The sequence below is a fragment of the Oncorhynchus gorbuscha genome, linkage group LG18 (assembly GCF_021184085.1).
Source record: "Oncorhynchus gorbuscha isolate QuinsamMale2020 ecotype Even-year linkage group LG18, OgorEven_v1.0, whole genome shotgun sequence".
In the NCBI taxonomy this organism is placed as follows: Eukaryota; Metazoa; Chordata; class Actinopteri; order Salmoniformes; family Salmonidae; genus Oncorhynchus; species Oncorhynchus gorbuscha.
In genome coordinates this window covers 30,694,128-30,708,755 of record NC_060190.1, presented here as the reverse complement: position 1 = coordinate 30,708,755, position 14,628 = coordinate 30,694,128, and the positions used below count along the sequence as shown (strand labels likewise).

Here is a 14,628-nt window from a genome sequence, read left to right as displayed (position 1 = left end):
CTCCAAATCCCGGAGTGAGAGGCTCTGGCCAGCTCTCTCACTCGTACTCAGACTGCGGCCTGGTCCCCTGCAGACATGCCTTTATTAAAGGGTATGAAGCATGAGTTTTTACTCACCAATGTAACACATTGTAGTCACGATCTGGTTACCTATAAGTTCAAACATAGTTATGTTTTTTGGTTATTAACTACATATTTATTAACTTATTTCCGGATACCCACAATGCACTATTTCTCAACGTCATATGGAGGATCTAGTTCGTATACTAGCTCGATAGCTAACTAAAGCTGGCTAACGTTAGCCACATCTCATGCTATTCATGGACTCTGTGGCTGTGCTATCTAGTGGAAACCCGTTAACACGGCAGGCTCTGGTGCCTTCTTGCCGTGGGCTCAAAATGAAAGAAAATCATACCCGGCAGCATGAAGGTCTCATCATTGATTTTGTTGAAAGGGGAGAAATTATTCTTCACAATGGTATTCATATTACAGTTGACCTGGAAGTATTACGTTTTTGGTGCGCTAAAACAAGGTCAAATGTATGGAACAGTACAATGTACAAAAGTGTGTTAACTATCGTTAGCTGACTGACATGTATCTATTTTGGATTTCTGCCCGGTGAAGATCACACCTCCCCCTCGCTTTGGCAGCGTAGTCCGCCTGCTTTCTTTTCAAAGTTTTACTGTCAGATGGACCTCAACTATCAATCTGTAAGTCTCTGTTCTCTCTCTGCTTTTAATCACGGGTTGTGTTAGTTGTGTTCTAGCTGGTTTCCAGTAGTTGGGCTGTAGCTTGCAGACCATAGCCATGGTGGTTGGGTAGGCTGGCCAGACTAATAGCTAATTGGCTACAAAGCCAACGTTGGCTGGCTGGCTAGCTTGCTGGCTAAGATAGCTATATGCAGTTAACATTCGTTGATAACTGGCTAGATGGCGTTGTGTTTCCAAAACGTTGTTTTACTTTAATGTAGCTGTAAGCTAGGTGTTGACAGGAACTTCCTGACTCAGTGCTAATGCAACCTTGCAAGTTGATTTATAACAAATTCAAAGTATTTACTTGTAAGTTGGCTGAAAAATGTATTTAAAAACACCAGTTGTCATGAGTGCAAATGATTTGCTTTACATTATAGTTTACATTATAGGGAAAAAAAGTGAGGTAACTTTGCATTGGGACTTTTGATACATATACTAATGCAAATCGATATGTTTCATGTGGTACGTTTATGCTACCTACCACTAGGGTTGGGACCACTCATTAGGCAGGGTTAGGCGGCAGATTGAGAAGGGCAGCATTTTCTGAGCTAAACTGACCAAGACCATTCTCAAACAACACAAAAACCTCACATAATTCTGCTCAATGACAATTTCACTCAAACAGTGGCGTATGGGCTTTTTAGGCGTGCACTGATGCCACCCTGTGATATGCAGTGCCCACTTTGTCAAAGGCAGGGACACAAAATAATTATCTTGTCCATTCCCAGCGTGCCTCTCCAGGGTGCTGTTGGAGAGATGCATCATCAACATTCTGTCAAAAAAATAATCTAACATGAATCATGTAGCAGAAATAACATATGGTAGAAAGAGTATGTGGCCTTTTCTGTAGCCCACAGGCTGGAGATTGTCTATGACAATGAGACAAACTTTTTTTCATCAGGTTTCTCAAATAGCCTAACCTAAATAGCGCCCAATCAACAACAAAAAATGCATTGACATGTTAACTAACAACATATCCTAAAAACAGGACGGGTCAAAGTAAAATGGACAATATGGAATGGACAATTGGGCTACTCACAACTGCTGTCCAGGAGTTTCATCTCGTGGGTTAAATAGTCATGATCAGTGGATGAAGTTTGTATCCTTAATTTTTTTGGGGGGGGGAAATACTTCTGCATTTGCAACTGTGATAAAGTTGGAAGGCTTATTATTCAGAGCTTAAATAGACAAATTGATTAGTCACAGGAACTAATAAAGCCAATCCAACAGCCTGTTATACAAACAGTGGGCCTACCACATTGATGGGCATTCATAAAATTCCATTGCAGGTGACACTGTAGGCCATACCCCTTTTGGACATCTTTTTTTGATCCTGTCTGGACTGAATGTCTTTTTTTGGTGCAGTCTGGAACAGCCTTGATTTTCACGTCAATAGACGTCTTTGTTTGGTTCATATTTTTTCCGTTCTGGACTTGATTTTGGCCCTTTCAACTTTCATTCAGTACTGAAAATGAACCTGATTTCGATGTCTGGAAAATACATACGTATTTTCAAATTTCATTCAGAACCTACATTGAGTGCCAAGTTGATAGTGCATGTCAGAGCAGAAACCAAGCCATGAGGTTGACTGAATTGTCCATAGAGTTCCGAGACAGGTTTGTGTCGAGGCACATAAAAATAATTCTGCAGCATTGAAGATCCCAAAGAACAGTGGCCTCCATCGTCCTTAATTAAATGGAAGAAGTTTGGAACCAACAAGACTCTTCCTAGACCTGACCACCCGGCCAAACTGAACAATCGGGGGAGAAGGGCCCTGGTCAGGGAGGTGACCAAGAGCCCGATATTCACTGACAGAGCTTGATGAAAACCTGCTCCAGAGCGCTCAGGACCGGGGCTAAGGTTTACCTTCCAACAGGACGACAACCCTAAGCACATAGCCAAGACAACACAGGAGTGGTTTAGAGACAAGTCTCAATGTCCTAGAGTGGCCCAGCCATTGCCTGGACTTGAACCCGATCGAACATCTCTGAAGAGACCTGAAAATAGTGGTGCAGCAATGCTCCCCATCCAACCTGACAGTGCTTGAGAGGATCTGCAGAGAAGATGTAATGTAAAAACATGTGGAAAAAGGGCAGTGGTCTGAATACTTTCCAAATGCACTGTATGCACAAATGTGGACACTATTTCAGCCACACCTGTTGCTGATAGGTGTACACAAATCGAGCACACTGCCATGCAATTTCTATAGACAAACATTGGCAGTAGAATGGCCTTACTGAAGAGTTCAGTGCCTTTCAATGTGGCATCGTGATCAGATGCCACCTTTCCAACAAGTCAGTTTCTGCTCTGCTAGAGCTGCCCTGGTCAACTGAAAGTCATGTTATTGTGAAGTGGAAATGTCTATGAACTACAAAGGCTCAGGTGCGAAGTGGTAGGCCACACAAGCTCACAGAATGGGTCCGCTGAGAGCTGAAGCAGGTAGCGTGTAAAACTGGTCTTTCCTCAGTTGCAACACTCACTACCGTGTTCCAAACTGCCTCTGGAAGCAACGTCAGTACAATAACTGTTTGTTGGGAGCTTCATGTAATGGGTTACCATGGCCGAGCACTCACACACAAGCGTGAGATCACCATGCGCAATGTCAAGCGTCGGCTGGAGTGGTGTAAAGCTTACCGCCATTGGACTCTGGGGCAGTGGAAACGCGTTCTCTGGAATGATGAATCACCCTTCACCATCTGACAGTCCGACGGACTAATCTGGGTTTGTGGATGCCAGGAGAACGCTACCTGCCCCAATGCACAGCGCTAACTGTAAGGTTTGGTGGAGGAGGAAAAGTGTCCCGGCGCTGTTTTTCGTGGTTCGGGCTAGGCCGTTTAGTTCAAGTGAAGGGAAATATTAACGCTACAGCATACAATTACATTCTAGACAATTCTATGCTTTCAACTTCATGGCAACAGTTTGGGGAAGGCCCTTTCCTGTTTCAGCATGACAATGCCACGTGCACAAAGTAAGGTTTGTCGAGATCGGTGTGTAGGTACTCGACAGCCCTGACCTCAACCACATCCAACCCCTTTGGGATGAATTGGAATGCCGACTGTAAGCCAGGCCTAATCGCCCAACATCCGTGCCCAACCTCACTAATGCTGTGGCTGAATGGAAATAAGTACCTGCAGTAATGTTCCAAGATCTAGTGGAAAGCCTTCCCAGAAGAGTGGAGGCTGTTATTGCAGGAAAGGGGGACCAACTCTATAGTAATGCCCATGATTTTGGAATGAGATGTTCGATGAGCAGGTGTCCACATACCTTCGGTTATGTAGTGTATTTAACCCCTTTTTTGGGCAGGAACAAAACTATCTTCATACTTCCATTCGTTTTTTTTTACCAGTACGGGTTACCTTCAGACGAGGCCCGTGACACTTGTGGTGGTTTTAGAGCAAAACGGAATCTTCTTTCCATCGAGTGATCATAATAGTTTGTAGGCCAAACCGTTCGGATGCTACAGACATTTACGTGAGATGACCAATCTGCGGGATGTCTCATGGTCTGGCAAACACTGTTGTAGCTCTGCCACCTTTCAACAGCAGATGCTGAAGTGCGACACTGGCGGATTGAGACACATTCAATGCTCTCTAAACTTAAACTGACAGATTTTTGATGGGGATAAAAAAATAAAAAGTTACTTAGGGGTGATCATTTTAAACGCTCTGATTGGCCAAAGTGGCCAAGCCTTTGATGTGCATCCACAGTCTGCACACAGCCTACAGTTCATCATTCTCACCACCACCAGGGAAGAAACCACAATTTCTCTAGGCTGCTATCCATAGGCTATTTATTTGGTTTGTCATTCTATAATGTTTTAATAGAATTGTTGTAGTAATTACATATATTTGTTTGAATACATTTTACAGAAATAGTTTTAGCAGCTCCAATAAAGTGAGGGAGCGTCGCAGCAGCACGACAAGCGCTACCATTTCTCCCGACAGTGGAAGAACTGTTCTGGCACGCTGCATGAAACGGAGGCGTGCTTCACCTGCACGGATAGTGGCAGAGGCTGACGATCTATTCTCAAAAGTCTGAGGAGGCGCACAGCTTGGTTTCAGGGTTCTTGTTATCCGGGATCATTGGGACATCCCAACTCAGACGTTACCTCAAGTTGACATTTAAAATGGTTACGGTAAGGATAGGGGTTAAAGTTAGGGTTTAGGGTAGGGATGTCCTAAAATTGAAATATTTTTGTTCTGTGTGGCAATGGAGCGGTATTTTAACTTTGGCTTAGCTAGCCAACGTTAGCTACCTATGCTAGCAGCTAATTTGAGTTAGCATTCACACTACTGTAACTAATGCAATATTTGTTTTACATATAAATATTTACTTGAATAGGTTTTCACTGCCTCCGTTTGTGTCCTTAGAAAAAACAAAATAATGAAAACATCGGGAAGATTGCACAAGTGGTAGCAAAGCAGCCAAATGTGGATAGTTGAAAGACAGGGCAACGTTTTTTGTCACCCCAGAGCGGTTTAGAACGCGTTGGTACGTTCCACTTTACCAGCATTACAGAAGTATAGAGGGGGTTCCGGCAGATGCAGAAACGCCCAACAGCAAGAATGCCTTGAATTGCAAGCCGCAATCACACCCCTCATCCATTTTGTGGATGCGCAACAATAGCTCAGCCTAATAGTTGAAAAACATTCATGTTTTAAGGTCAACTGATTCTTACTATGTTTAGTTATATTGATCTGAAAATAGCTGCAATATTACCGTCAGAACATATATAAAACGCAAAAAGTAGGCCTATAAAAAATGTGTTGCAGGTGTGACAGAATGCTGTGACACTCATTTGTTGGTTTTCTAAGGTTAGTTTGGAGTCAGGCTACACATTCCACATCTTGATTTTTCTGATTTATATTATCATTTTAATTACAGAATACTAAAAATAACAATACATAAAACGTCTTTAAAAGAAACCATTGAATATTACAAAGGTTGAATTGCAAAGTTAGGATATAAAATCTTTTAACAATGGTACATAATTGAAAATAAAAATACATTTCATAAAATGCATATATTAACAGTTCTACCACATAAAAAAAACAAGATGGGCACAAATTGCAGAAAGATGAGATGAGTTAGGTAGGCTACTGCGATAGCGCAGTGAACTATTCCATAACATGGAAGAGAGACGTGTGATGCACGCCACACCAAAATCAGTTTAAGTTCTCAAGTCGTGTCTATGGTCAAAAATCAGTTGCCATGAACACAGGAGAAAAAAAAATAGATTCAAACTACTACAAAAGTGACTTGGTGACTGCTCCCATTATATTCACACTCATGTCTCTACAGAAACCCCTAAAACTGGCCTTGGGTCCTCAAAAAAAACTGGCTCCATTGGTTGAGCTATACAATGCTTGCCAATGTTTGGAAGTTACTTCTTCTCGAACGTACATAACGGTCAGAGCATCTTGGAACACAAACCTTGGGTGCACAACCATTCCTATACTGTACAATTGTGGTCAGTGGTCCGACTTACCGGAAAAGCTACCATTTGACCATAAATTTGCTATCAAGGTGTCGACCAAAATGGGATTGGAATCCACAATGTGGAAGTGGATAAGGGGGAGCGCTTCACAGGGCTTTAACCTTTTCGACCATTGAAAAAAAAACACATGCATACCCAACATTGTGCTATCAATTCTCTTTTTCTGCAAGTCATTTGGGATGCAGCCAAGGACTTGCAAGTCCAGCTGACACCAGAGGCTTTTTCAGGGACAGCAACCTTATATAATGTACAGATTGTGATGCATTGTGTAAGCATTTTTCTCATGTCTGTCCATACATTATATTTATATCTGCAACATTGTAAAACATTGCACCCAATTCTAAAAGCCCCAAACTCCACTTCCACGACAAAACTGTCCTAAGTCATGTCCGGACAGAGGTATTTCATTGGTCTCTGCCAAAATTGGGAAACATTATTGGCATGGTAAACACAGAGGGGGAAGAAGCCATGAGTTCATTATGATCTTTTGTTCTGCCAATAAAGTGTCCAATATGACTTAGGAGTGCTGAGTGATGCAGTTGTTCCTTCTCCTGAGCAGTAGTGGTTACAGTGGCCCATGAAAACAAGATGAAGAGGAAGAAAGAGAGAAACCGAGATGAGTCAAAAGGACCTGAGAGAGCCGCCTGGACACGGAGGGGTGGAGGTGAAGCGACGATGGGACAAGAGCCGAGCCGCTCAGTGGGTTGATTTCCACCTGGGATCCAACGCCATTTTGCAGTGGCTGGTTTAGCTTAACTAGTTGCCGTTTTCAGACCGAGTCCCCCTGAGTTTAAGCGCACATCAGAATAATCAGGTTGTCAGTTGTCGTTTTGTAGTTGTTTAGAAATCCACAGAGAAAAGCGGGAAATAGAAATCAAACACACAATTATCACAAATGTACTATTAGCTTTGGAGAGAGAGAATGCTTGTCGGGTTTAGCGACAAGTGGTCTGTGATTACAGGGTCTCAGTCTTAGGATGCTAATGTGGGTAGGAGGAGAATGAGAGTCCCGGAAGATGTGTCACACTGTTTGCTACTACAGTGGGCTCCATCTAGCCCCCCCATCCCTGTTCATTGTTCTCTAATGGGAGGAGTCCCAGAGATTAGAGTGCTTGTTTCACATAATGTGTATGTGCAAACACTTGGGTATGTGCATCTGTACGTGTGTGTGTGTGTTGGTGAGCATGCATTTATGTATGATAGATGTCAGTATTCACATGAGTGTGCATGTATGATTGTGTGTGTATGTTTGAGAGAGAGAACATGAATAATTGTATGTATGTAAGTATATGCATGTATGTTTGAGTGGTATCAGTGCTGCTGGTGATAGTTGTTTTGTGCGCGCGGAGCTGGCTGGCTGGGTCTAGATTAAGGCAGCCGTGTCCATAAGGGCCATGTTGGGATCCTGGCTGGCAAAGAAGCGTACGTCTCGGTCCTTGTCCGCCTGCAGGGCCATCACAGTCTCCTCCAGCTCATCTGAGTAGGCACTGCCTGGCTCTTTAAAGTACGCTGCAGAGAGAGCCAAGTAAAGTCAGCATTTATTTAAAGCGCATTTTACATGCTTCGCAACCCTAGAAATAGAACGTGTACCCCCATTCAATTCAAATCAATGAGGCCATAATGAGTGGACCGGTGGGGAGTAATTATATTTCTATGGTCACAACACACTTTGCATAATTAAAAAGGAATATAAGAATGTAGGAAAATTGGGAAATATGATGAAGAAAAAAAAAGGGGGAACAATGAGGAAAAGAGGGAAAACATTACCAACAAAATGAAGGGAGCAAATAGTCGACAGAAGAGAGAGAGGGAAAACAATATTCTAAGTGATTTGCTCGTTTGGATAATGGAAAATACTGTATCACACATTTTGGGAGGAGCCAAAACACCACTATGCTACGAGAAATGCATTTGTTGCACTGGGAAAGACAACGTACTACAACTATCATCAGTGTCCAATTTAGCCGTCTTTAGCTTATACCCAGGAGTTTGTCAAGCAATAGCTTGAATGTGTGCCATTGGTTTTTATATAGCCAATGCTTAAAAATGTACGAAACATATTCCCTCTCGGGGGCAAATAAATATGTATTTTATTCTTGGGTGCATTGAGGGCTACCTAGGTACAGATCTAGGATTAGCTTCCCATCCCCCAGTCCTAACTGAACCATTATTTGGGAAAATGCTTAACTGACCACATATCAGCATCTAGGGGCAACTTCATCCTACACCACCCAGTCTTTACCTTTCTCCATTACACTCTGACGCAGTGCTTTGGCCACCAGCACACGAACGTTGGCGACTGGGTCCGACGATAGGCTGAGTAGACTGGGGAGGAGGTGCTGGGCAAACTGGTCCATTGGCATACAGTCCTCTTCCACTATGGCCTGGGGAACACAGCGGAGAATGAGTTAATACAAACCAACTTCAATAGAGAGACAAGACAGATGACACATGGAGAGCAGGGTCGTATTCATAGTTTGACTATTTTCCAATGGAAAACAATATTAGAATTTCTTATTGGACTACTCTAGGTCAGGGCTCTCCAACCCTGTTTCTGGAGAGCTACCATCCTGTAGGTTCACACTCCAACCCTGATCTACCACATCTGATTATAATAATTAACTGGTTGATATGCTGAACCAGGTTAGTTACAATGGGTTGGAACAAAAACCTACAGGACGGTAGCTCTCCAGGAACAGGGTTGGACACCCCTGCTCTAGGTAGTTCCTCCCTGTTGCAGTCAGTTTATTTCCATTTGGTGCCTAATAAACATGACCCAGCAGTCAACCATGGCCATACAATCTTCACACCTGCATTCTTTCAGAATAGTGCTATGGCAAGCACAGCTGATGCAATTTCACAAAAAAATAATAATTCTGAACGCAGCAGCTATTGGAAATGATGTTTGTACAGATTTTCATATATTGACATTTCGTGAACAAAACATTGTCCTGACCTGGCATATAAAGGCAAAGGCCTGGCGGCCCACCCACTTGGGACAGTGGCAGAAGCGGACAATGAGCTCGTTGATGAAGTTCAGGCCCAGGTCATGGGCTCCACATGCATACATCTTCTGTAAGATCTCCACCACCTAGGATGGACGAGACAAAGATGAGACAGAGGTTTGTCCCAAATGGCACCTTATTCCCTATACAGTACACTACTTTTGACCAGAGCCTAATGGGCCCTGGTCAAAAGTACTGCATTATAGATGGGATGGTTGTTTTGCAACAAAACCGACACGTGTGCATCTATGGGGCAAAACAGACAGGGTTGGCTTGGATTGTTGACAATATGTAAACTATATTTTGTCTATTGAAAACAAATACATTTGCACACTGAGCACTTGTCTCTCGAATACATCATTAGTTATTTGTTAACTAGCCAGCGAATTTTGGCCATATTAGCATAGATATGACATCAGTCAAAATACCTCATAACAAGGCATGGTATCAAGAACAAGATAAAACTAACCGAAACGAGCCACCTACGATTCCCCACATGGCAGCTTCTTCTCATTGTTGCTAGTTATCTGGCCATCCAGAATCACAACAACACATGTCCGCTATCCCGTCTATAGGGAATATTAGGGTGCCATTTGGGAGGGAATACTAGGGTGCCATTTGGGACACAAGCAACATTTTGGTGCTTTCCATTCTAAAGACAGGCAGGCCACTGCATTAAGAGGAGATAACAACGGTCTACTTCCACAGAAGTTTGCAACATCAGAAATATCCCAATTGACACAATACAGACATACTCACACCTCATATCATTCAGCACAATTACCACTTTAAGTTGTTCAATAAAAAAGAAAGAAACTGATCATGATCATTCAACAGTTACAGTTTCAATAACACAAGAATAAAACGGCATGCCTACCAGCTTGTAAGAGATCCACCGAACTTCCGACACTTTGTCTGAGCAGAGGGTCAGTGCTATTTGTCTGAGGTAGTCATACACATCGTAGTGGCTGTACAACTCTATGATCAGGATAAGCTGCCTGTGGACACATATGGAGAAATTCTGTTCAACACACACACACAGGCTCTAATGTATAGGGGCCATCCAAATAAAAAATAAACTGTTTTTCTGGAGGTCTTCATTCCACAAAAGAGGCCCAACAATATTGCTATAAGTTTTGGGAGCACAAAGTTAAATGGCGCACCTGCCATCTTTTCCATTGATTGCTTTTGTGACAGCATGAACGTCGCCAGGTTACCCGTCTGTTTGTGCTAGCATACCAAGTCCTTGTCACTCATTCATTTTCATGTTTGGCTTGACAATGTGCAATGGAGTGGTTAAGAGTACTATCACTTACGGGACCAGGCAGTGTTTTTTTTAGGTTAGTGATTTACTGCCATATGCCGGAGTATAATTCATTGGCTGCGTATACAGATTTGCAGATGTTGTTACAGGTGGAGCTAACTGCTTAGGTTTCTAACTCCAACAGCGCAGCAATACAATATCAATACACACACACAATCCCCCTCCCCCAAACAAAAAAAACTATAAATCAGAGAGAGCGATGTCAGAGTCTGGAATATAAATAAATGGTGTGTATAGACAGTATATGAATAGAAAAGGTGTGTACAGCAGTAGTTACAGTTTAAGTCGGCAGTTTACATACACCTTAGCCAAATACATTTAAACTCAGTTCTTCACAATTCCTGACATTTAATCCTAGTAAAAATTCCCTGTCTTCGGTCAGTTAGGATCATCACTTTATTTTAAGAATGTGTAATGTCAGAATAATAGTAGAGGGAATTATTTATTTCAGCTTGTATTTCTTTCATCACATTCCCAGTGGGTCAGAAGTTTACATACACTCAATTAGTATTTGGTAGCATTGCCTTTAAATTGTTTAACTTGGGTCAAACGGTTTGGGTAGCTTTCCACAAGCTTCCCACAATAATTTGGGTGAATTGTGGTCCATTCCTCCTGACAGAGCTGGTGTAACTAAGGCAGGTTTGTAGGCCTCCTTGCTCACACAAGCATTTTCAGTTCTGCCCACTAATTTTCTATAATATTGAGGTCAGGGCTTTGTGATGGCCACTCCAATACCTTGACTTTGTTGTCCTTAACCTGCTGGGGATAGGGCTGTCTTACTGCCCCCGCTGGAGTAATTGCGTGCCCATAGTAAACATAATTTTTTTGTTGTCAAAAGTTGCTAATATATGCAAATAAAAAATATTATTGAATAGAAAACACTCTAAAGCTTCTAAAAACATTTAAATGATGTCTGTATGTAAAGCAGAACTCTCAGGGCAGTCCTTCTCCCAAACTCTCTTGTCATCAGAAAAGCTGGCCCAACTTTGACGTCATCGCTCCCACCCTTCCCAAGCACTTACAGGTCTGGGAACAGTCTCTCGGTCTTCAGCGCAATCTCAGCTTTCAATGGTGCTTCTCATTGTGAGAATCGCGCGCTCACGGGAGTTTTGGCGGGCCGAAACCTTTCGGTCACGCAAAAAAACAGGTCACTTTTATGCGCGCTCTGCTCCGGTCCTGTCTTTTTTCCAAGATCGATTATACAATGCATGCGTTTCTGTTCGTCCTCACGATTGCTGTACACCTTTAGAACATGTTAAAGGTTGATTATGAACTTCGTTTGATAAGTTTAGTCGACATATAATATGTAAGTTTGACGTTTTGGTGCGCATCCACTTGACTTTTGGCTACATTTCAACCGAAATGTGTCGTGTTTGAGAACCGAAAGACACAGACTGCAAAACTAAACACTGTTTTTGGTAAGTATAATTCCTTCCAGGTCTTCTGATGGAAGAACAGCAAAGGTAAGGGAATATTTATGTGGTAAATTTGGGTTTTTGTGGACTCCAAGATAGAGGAGCCATAATGCTACTTTTTGAGCGCCGACTCATAGTATAGCCTAGTGAACGAAACCTGTAACGTTAAAAATAAATGTAACACAGCGATTGCATTCAGAAGAAGTGTATCTAACTATATATATGTAGAACATGCATATTTAGTCAAAGTTTATGATGTGTATTCCTAGTTAGCTGACGTTATCTGCCAGAGCTATCGTCATTTCTCAGGACATTTGAGTAGCATCTTTTGAACGATGCATCATTGTAAACAGAGATTTATGGATATATATAGCATATTATTGAAAAAAACAAATGTACTGTGTAACATGTTATATTACTGTCATTTGATGAAGATTTCAAAAGGTTAGTGCATTATTTTTCTTTTAATCCTGCGTTTCTTGATTGCATATTTTTTTCAACTTGGCTATGCAAATTAGCTGTGTCTTCGGTGGTGGTTTGACATAAATATGTGCTATGTTTTCGCCGTAAAACATTTTAGAAATCTGACTTGCTGGGTAGATAAACAAGGTGTTTGAGCCATTGGACTTGTTAATGTGTGGAGGTTAAATATTTTTAGGAATATTTTTGCGTTCCATGCGCCACCTTCCAGCTGAACGTGGGGGGGGGTGTTCCAAAATTGGAACCCTAGTCCCCTTCTGGTTAAGCCATTTTGCCACAACTTTGGAAGTATGCTTGGTGTCATTGTTCATTTGGAAGACCCATTTGCGACCAAGCTTTAACTTCCTGACTGATGTCTTGAGATGTTGCTTCAATATATACCAGTATATACCAGTCCCTCCTGCAGCAAAGCACCCCCAACAACATAATGCTGCCACCCCCGTGCTTCACGGTTGGGATGGTGTTCTTCAGCTTGTAAGCCTCCCCCTTTTCCTCCAGACATAACAATGGCCATTATGGCCAAACAGTTCTATTTTTGTTTCATCAGACTAGAGGACATTTCTCCAAAAAGTACAATCTGTGTCCCCATGTGCAGTTGCAAACTGTAGTCTGGCAGTCTTATGGCAGTTTTGGAGCAGTGGCTTCTTCCTTGCTGAGTGGCCTTTCGGGTTATGTCGATATAGGACTCGTTTTACTGTGCATATATATACTTTTGTAGCCGTTTCCTCCAGCATCTTCACAAGGTCCTTTGCTGCTGTTCTGGGATTGACTTGCACTTTTCGCACCAAAGTACGCTCATCTCTCGGAGACAGAATGTGTCTCCTTCCTGAGCGGTATGATGGCTGCGTGGTCCCATGGTGTTTATACTTGTGTACTATTGTTTGTACAGATGACCGTGGTACCTTCAGGTGTTTGGAAATCGTTCCCCAGGATGAACCAGACTTGAGGTCTTGGCTGATTTCTTTTGATTTTCCCATGATGTCAAGCAAAGAGGCACTGAGTTTGAAGGTAGGCATTGAAATACATCCACAGGTAGACACCTCCAATTGACTCAAATGATGTCAATTAGCCTATCAGAAGCTTCTAAAGCCATGACATAATTTTCTGAAATTTTCTAAGCTGTTTAAAAGGCACAGTCAACTTAGTGTATGTAAACTTCTAACCCACTGGAATTGTGATCCAGTGAAATATAAGTGAAATAATCTGTCTGTAAACAATTGTTGGAAAAATGACTTGTGTCATGCACAAAGTATACGTCCTAACCGACTTGCCAAAACGATAGTTTGTTAACAAAAAATTTGTGGAGTGGTTGAAAAACTAGTTTTAATGACGCCAACATAAGTGTATGTAAACTTCCGAATTCAACTGAATATAGGATGAGCCATACAGTATATACATATAAAGTGGGTAAAACAGTATGTAAACATTGTTACAATGACCAGTGTTAAATGCCTTCAGAAAGTATTCATACCCCTTGACTTTTTCCACAATTTGTTGTTGTTACAGTCTGAATTTAAAATTGATTACATTTATATTTCTGGTCACTGTCCTACACACAATACCAAAGTGGATTTTTTATTTATTCATTTTAACCTTATTTTACCAGCTAAGTTGACTGAGAACACATTCTCATTTACACAAACGACCTGGGGAATAGTTACATGGGAGAGGGGGGATGAATGAGCCAATTGTAAGCTGGGGATGATTAGGTGTCCATGATGGTGTTAAGGCCAGAATGGGAATTTAGCCAGAACACCGGGGTTAACACCCCTACTCTTACGATAAGTGCCATGGGATCTTGAGTAACCACAGAGAGTCAGGACACTAGTTTAAGATGGCACCCTACACAGGGCAATGTCTCTAATCACTGCCCTGAGATCTTTTTGTAGACCAGAGGAAAGGGTGCCTCCTACTGGCATTCCAACACCACTCCCAGCAGAAACTGGTCTCCCATCCAGGGACGGAACAGGACCAACCCGGCTTAGCTTCAGAAGCAAGCCAGCAGTGGGATGCAGGGTGGTATTGCTGCTGCATTTACAGTGCATTTGGAAAGTATTCAATAATCATATGACTTTTTAAGGGTGTGTGCTTAGGGTCGTTGTCCTGTTAGTGGCCTATTTGGAGGAGTGCTGCAGAGATGGTTGTCCTCCTCCACA

General features: G+C 42.2%; 1 protein-coding gene across 1 annotated transcript in view; it reads right to left on the bottom strand.

Moving 5' to 3' along the window:
• Positions 1 to 5,602: 5,602 nt before the first annotated feature.
• LOC124002541 (serine/threonine-protein phosphatase 4 regulatory subunit 1-like) overlaps positions 5,603 to 14,628 on the bottom strand; it is a 46,341-nt gene continuing 37,315 nt past the window's right edge. The window contains exons 17-20 of the mRNA XM_046310009.1: positions 10,131 to 10,251; positions 9,205 to 9,339; positions 8,491 to 8,632; positions 5,603 to 7,757 (exon numbers count right to left, since the gene is read on the bottom strand). Coding sequence (XP_046165965.1) covers positions 7,612 to 7,757; positions 8,491 to 8,632; positions 9,205 to 9,339; positions 10,131 to 10,251 — 544 coding nt within the window. The 3' untranslated portion in view covers positions 5,603 to 7,611. The remainder of the gene's footprint in view (positions 7,758 to 8,490; positions 8,633 to 9,204; positions 9,340 to 10,130; positions 10,252 to 14,628) is intronic.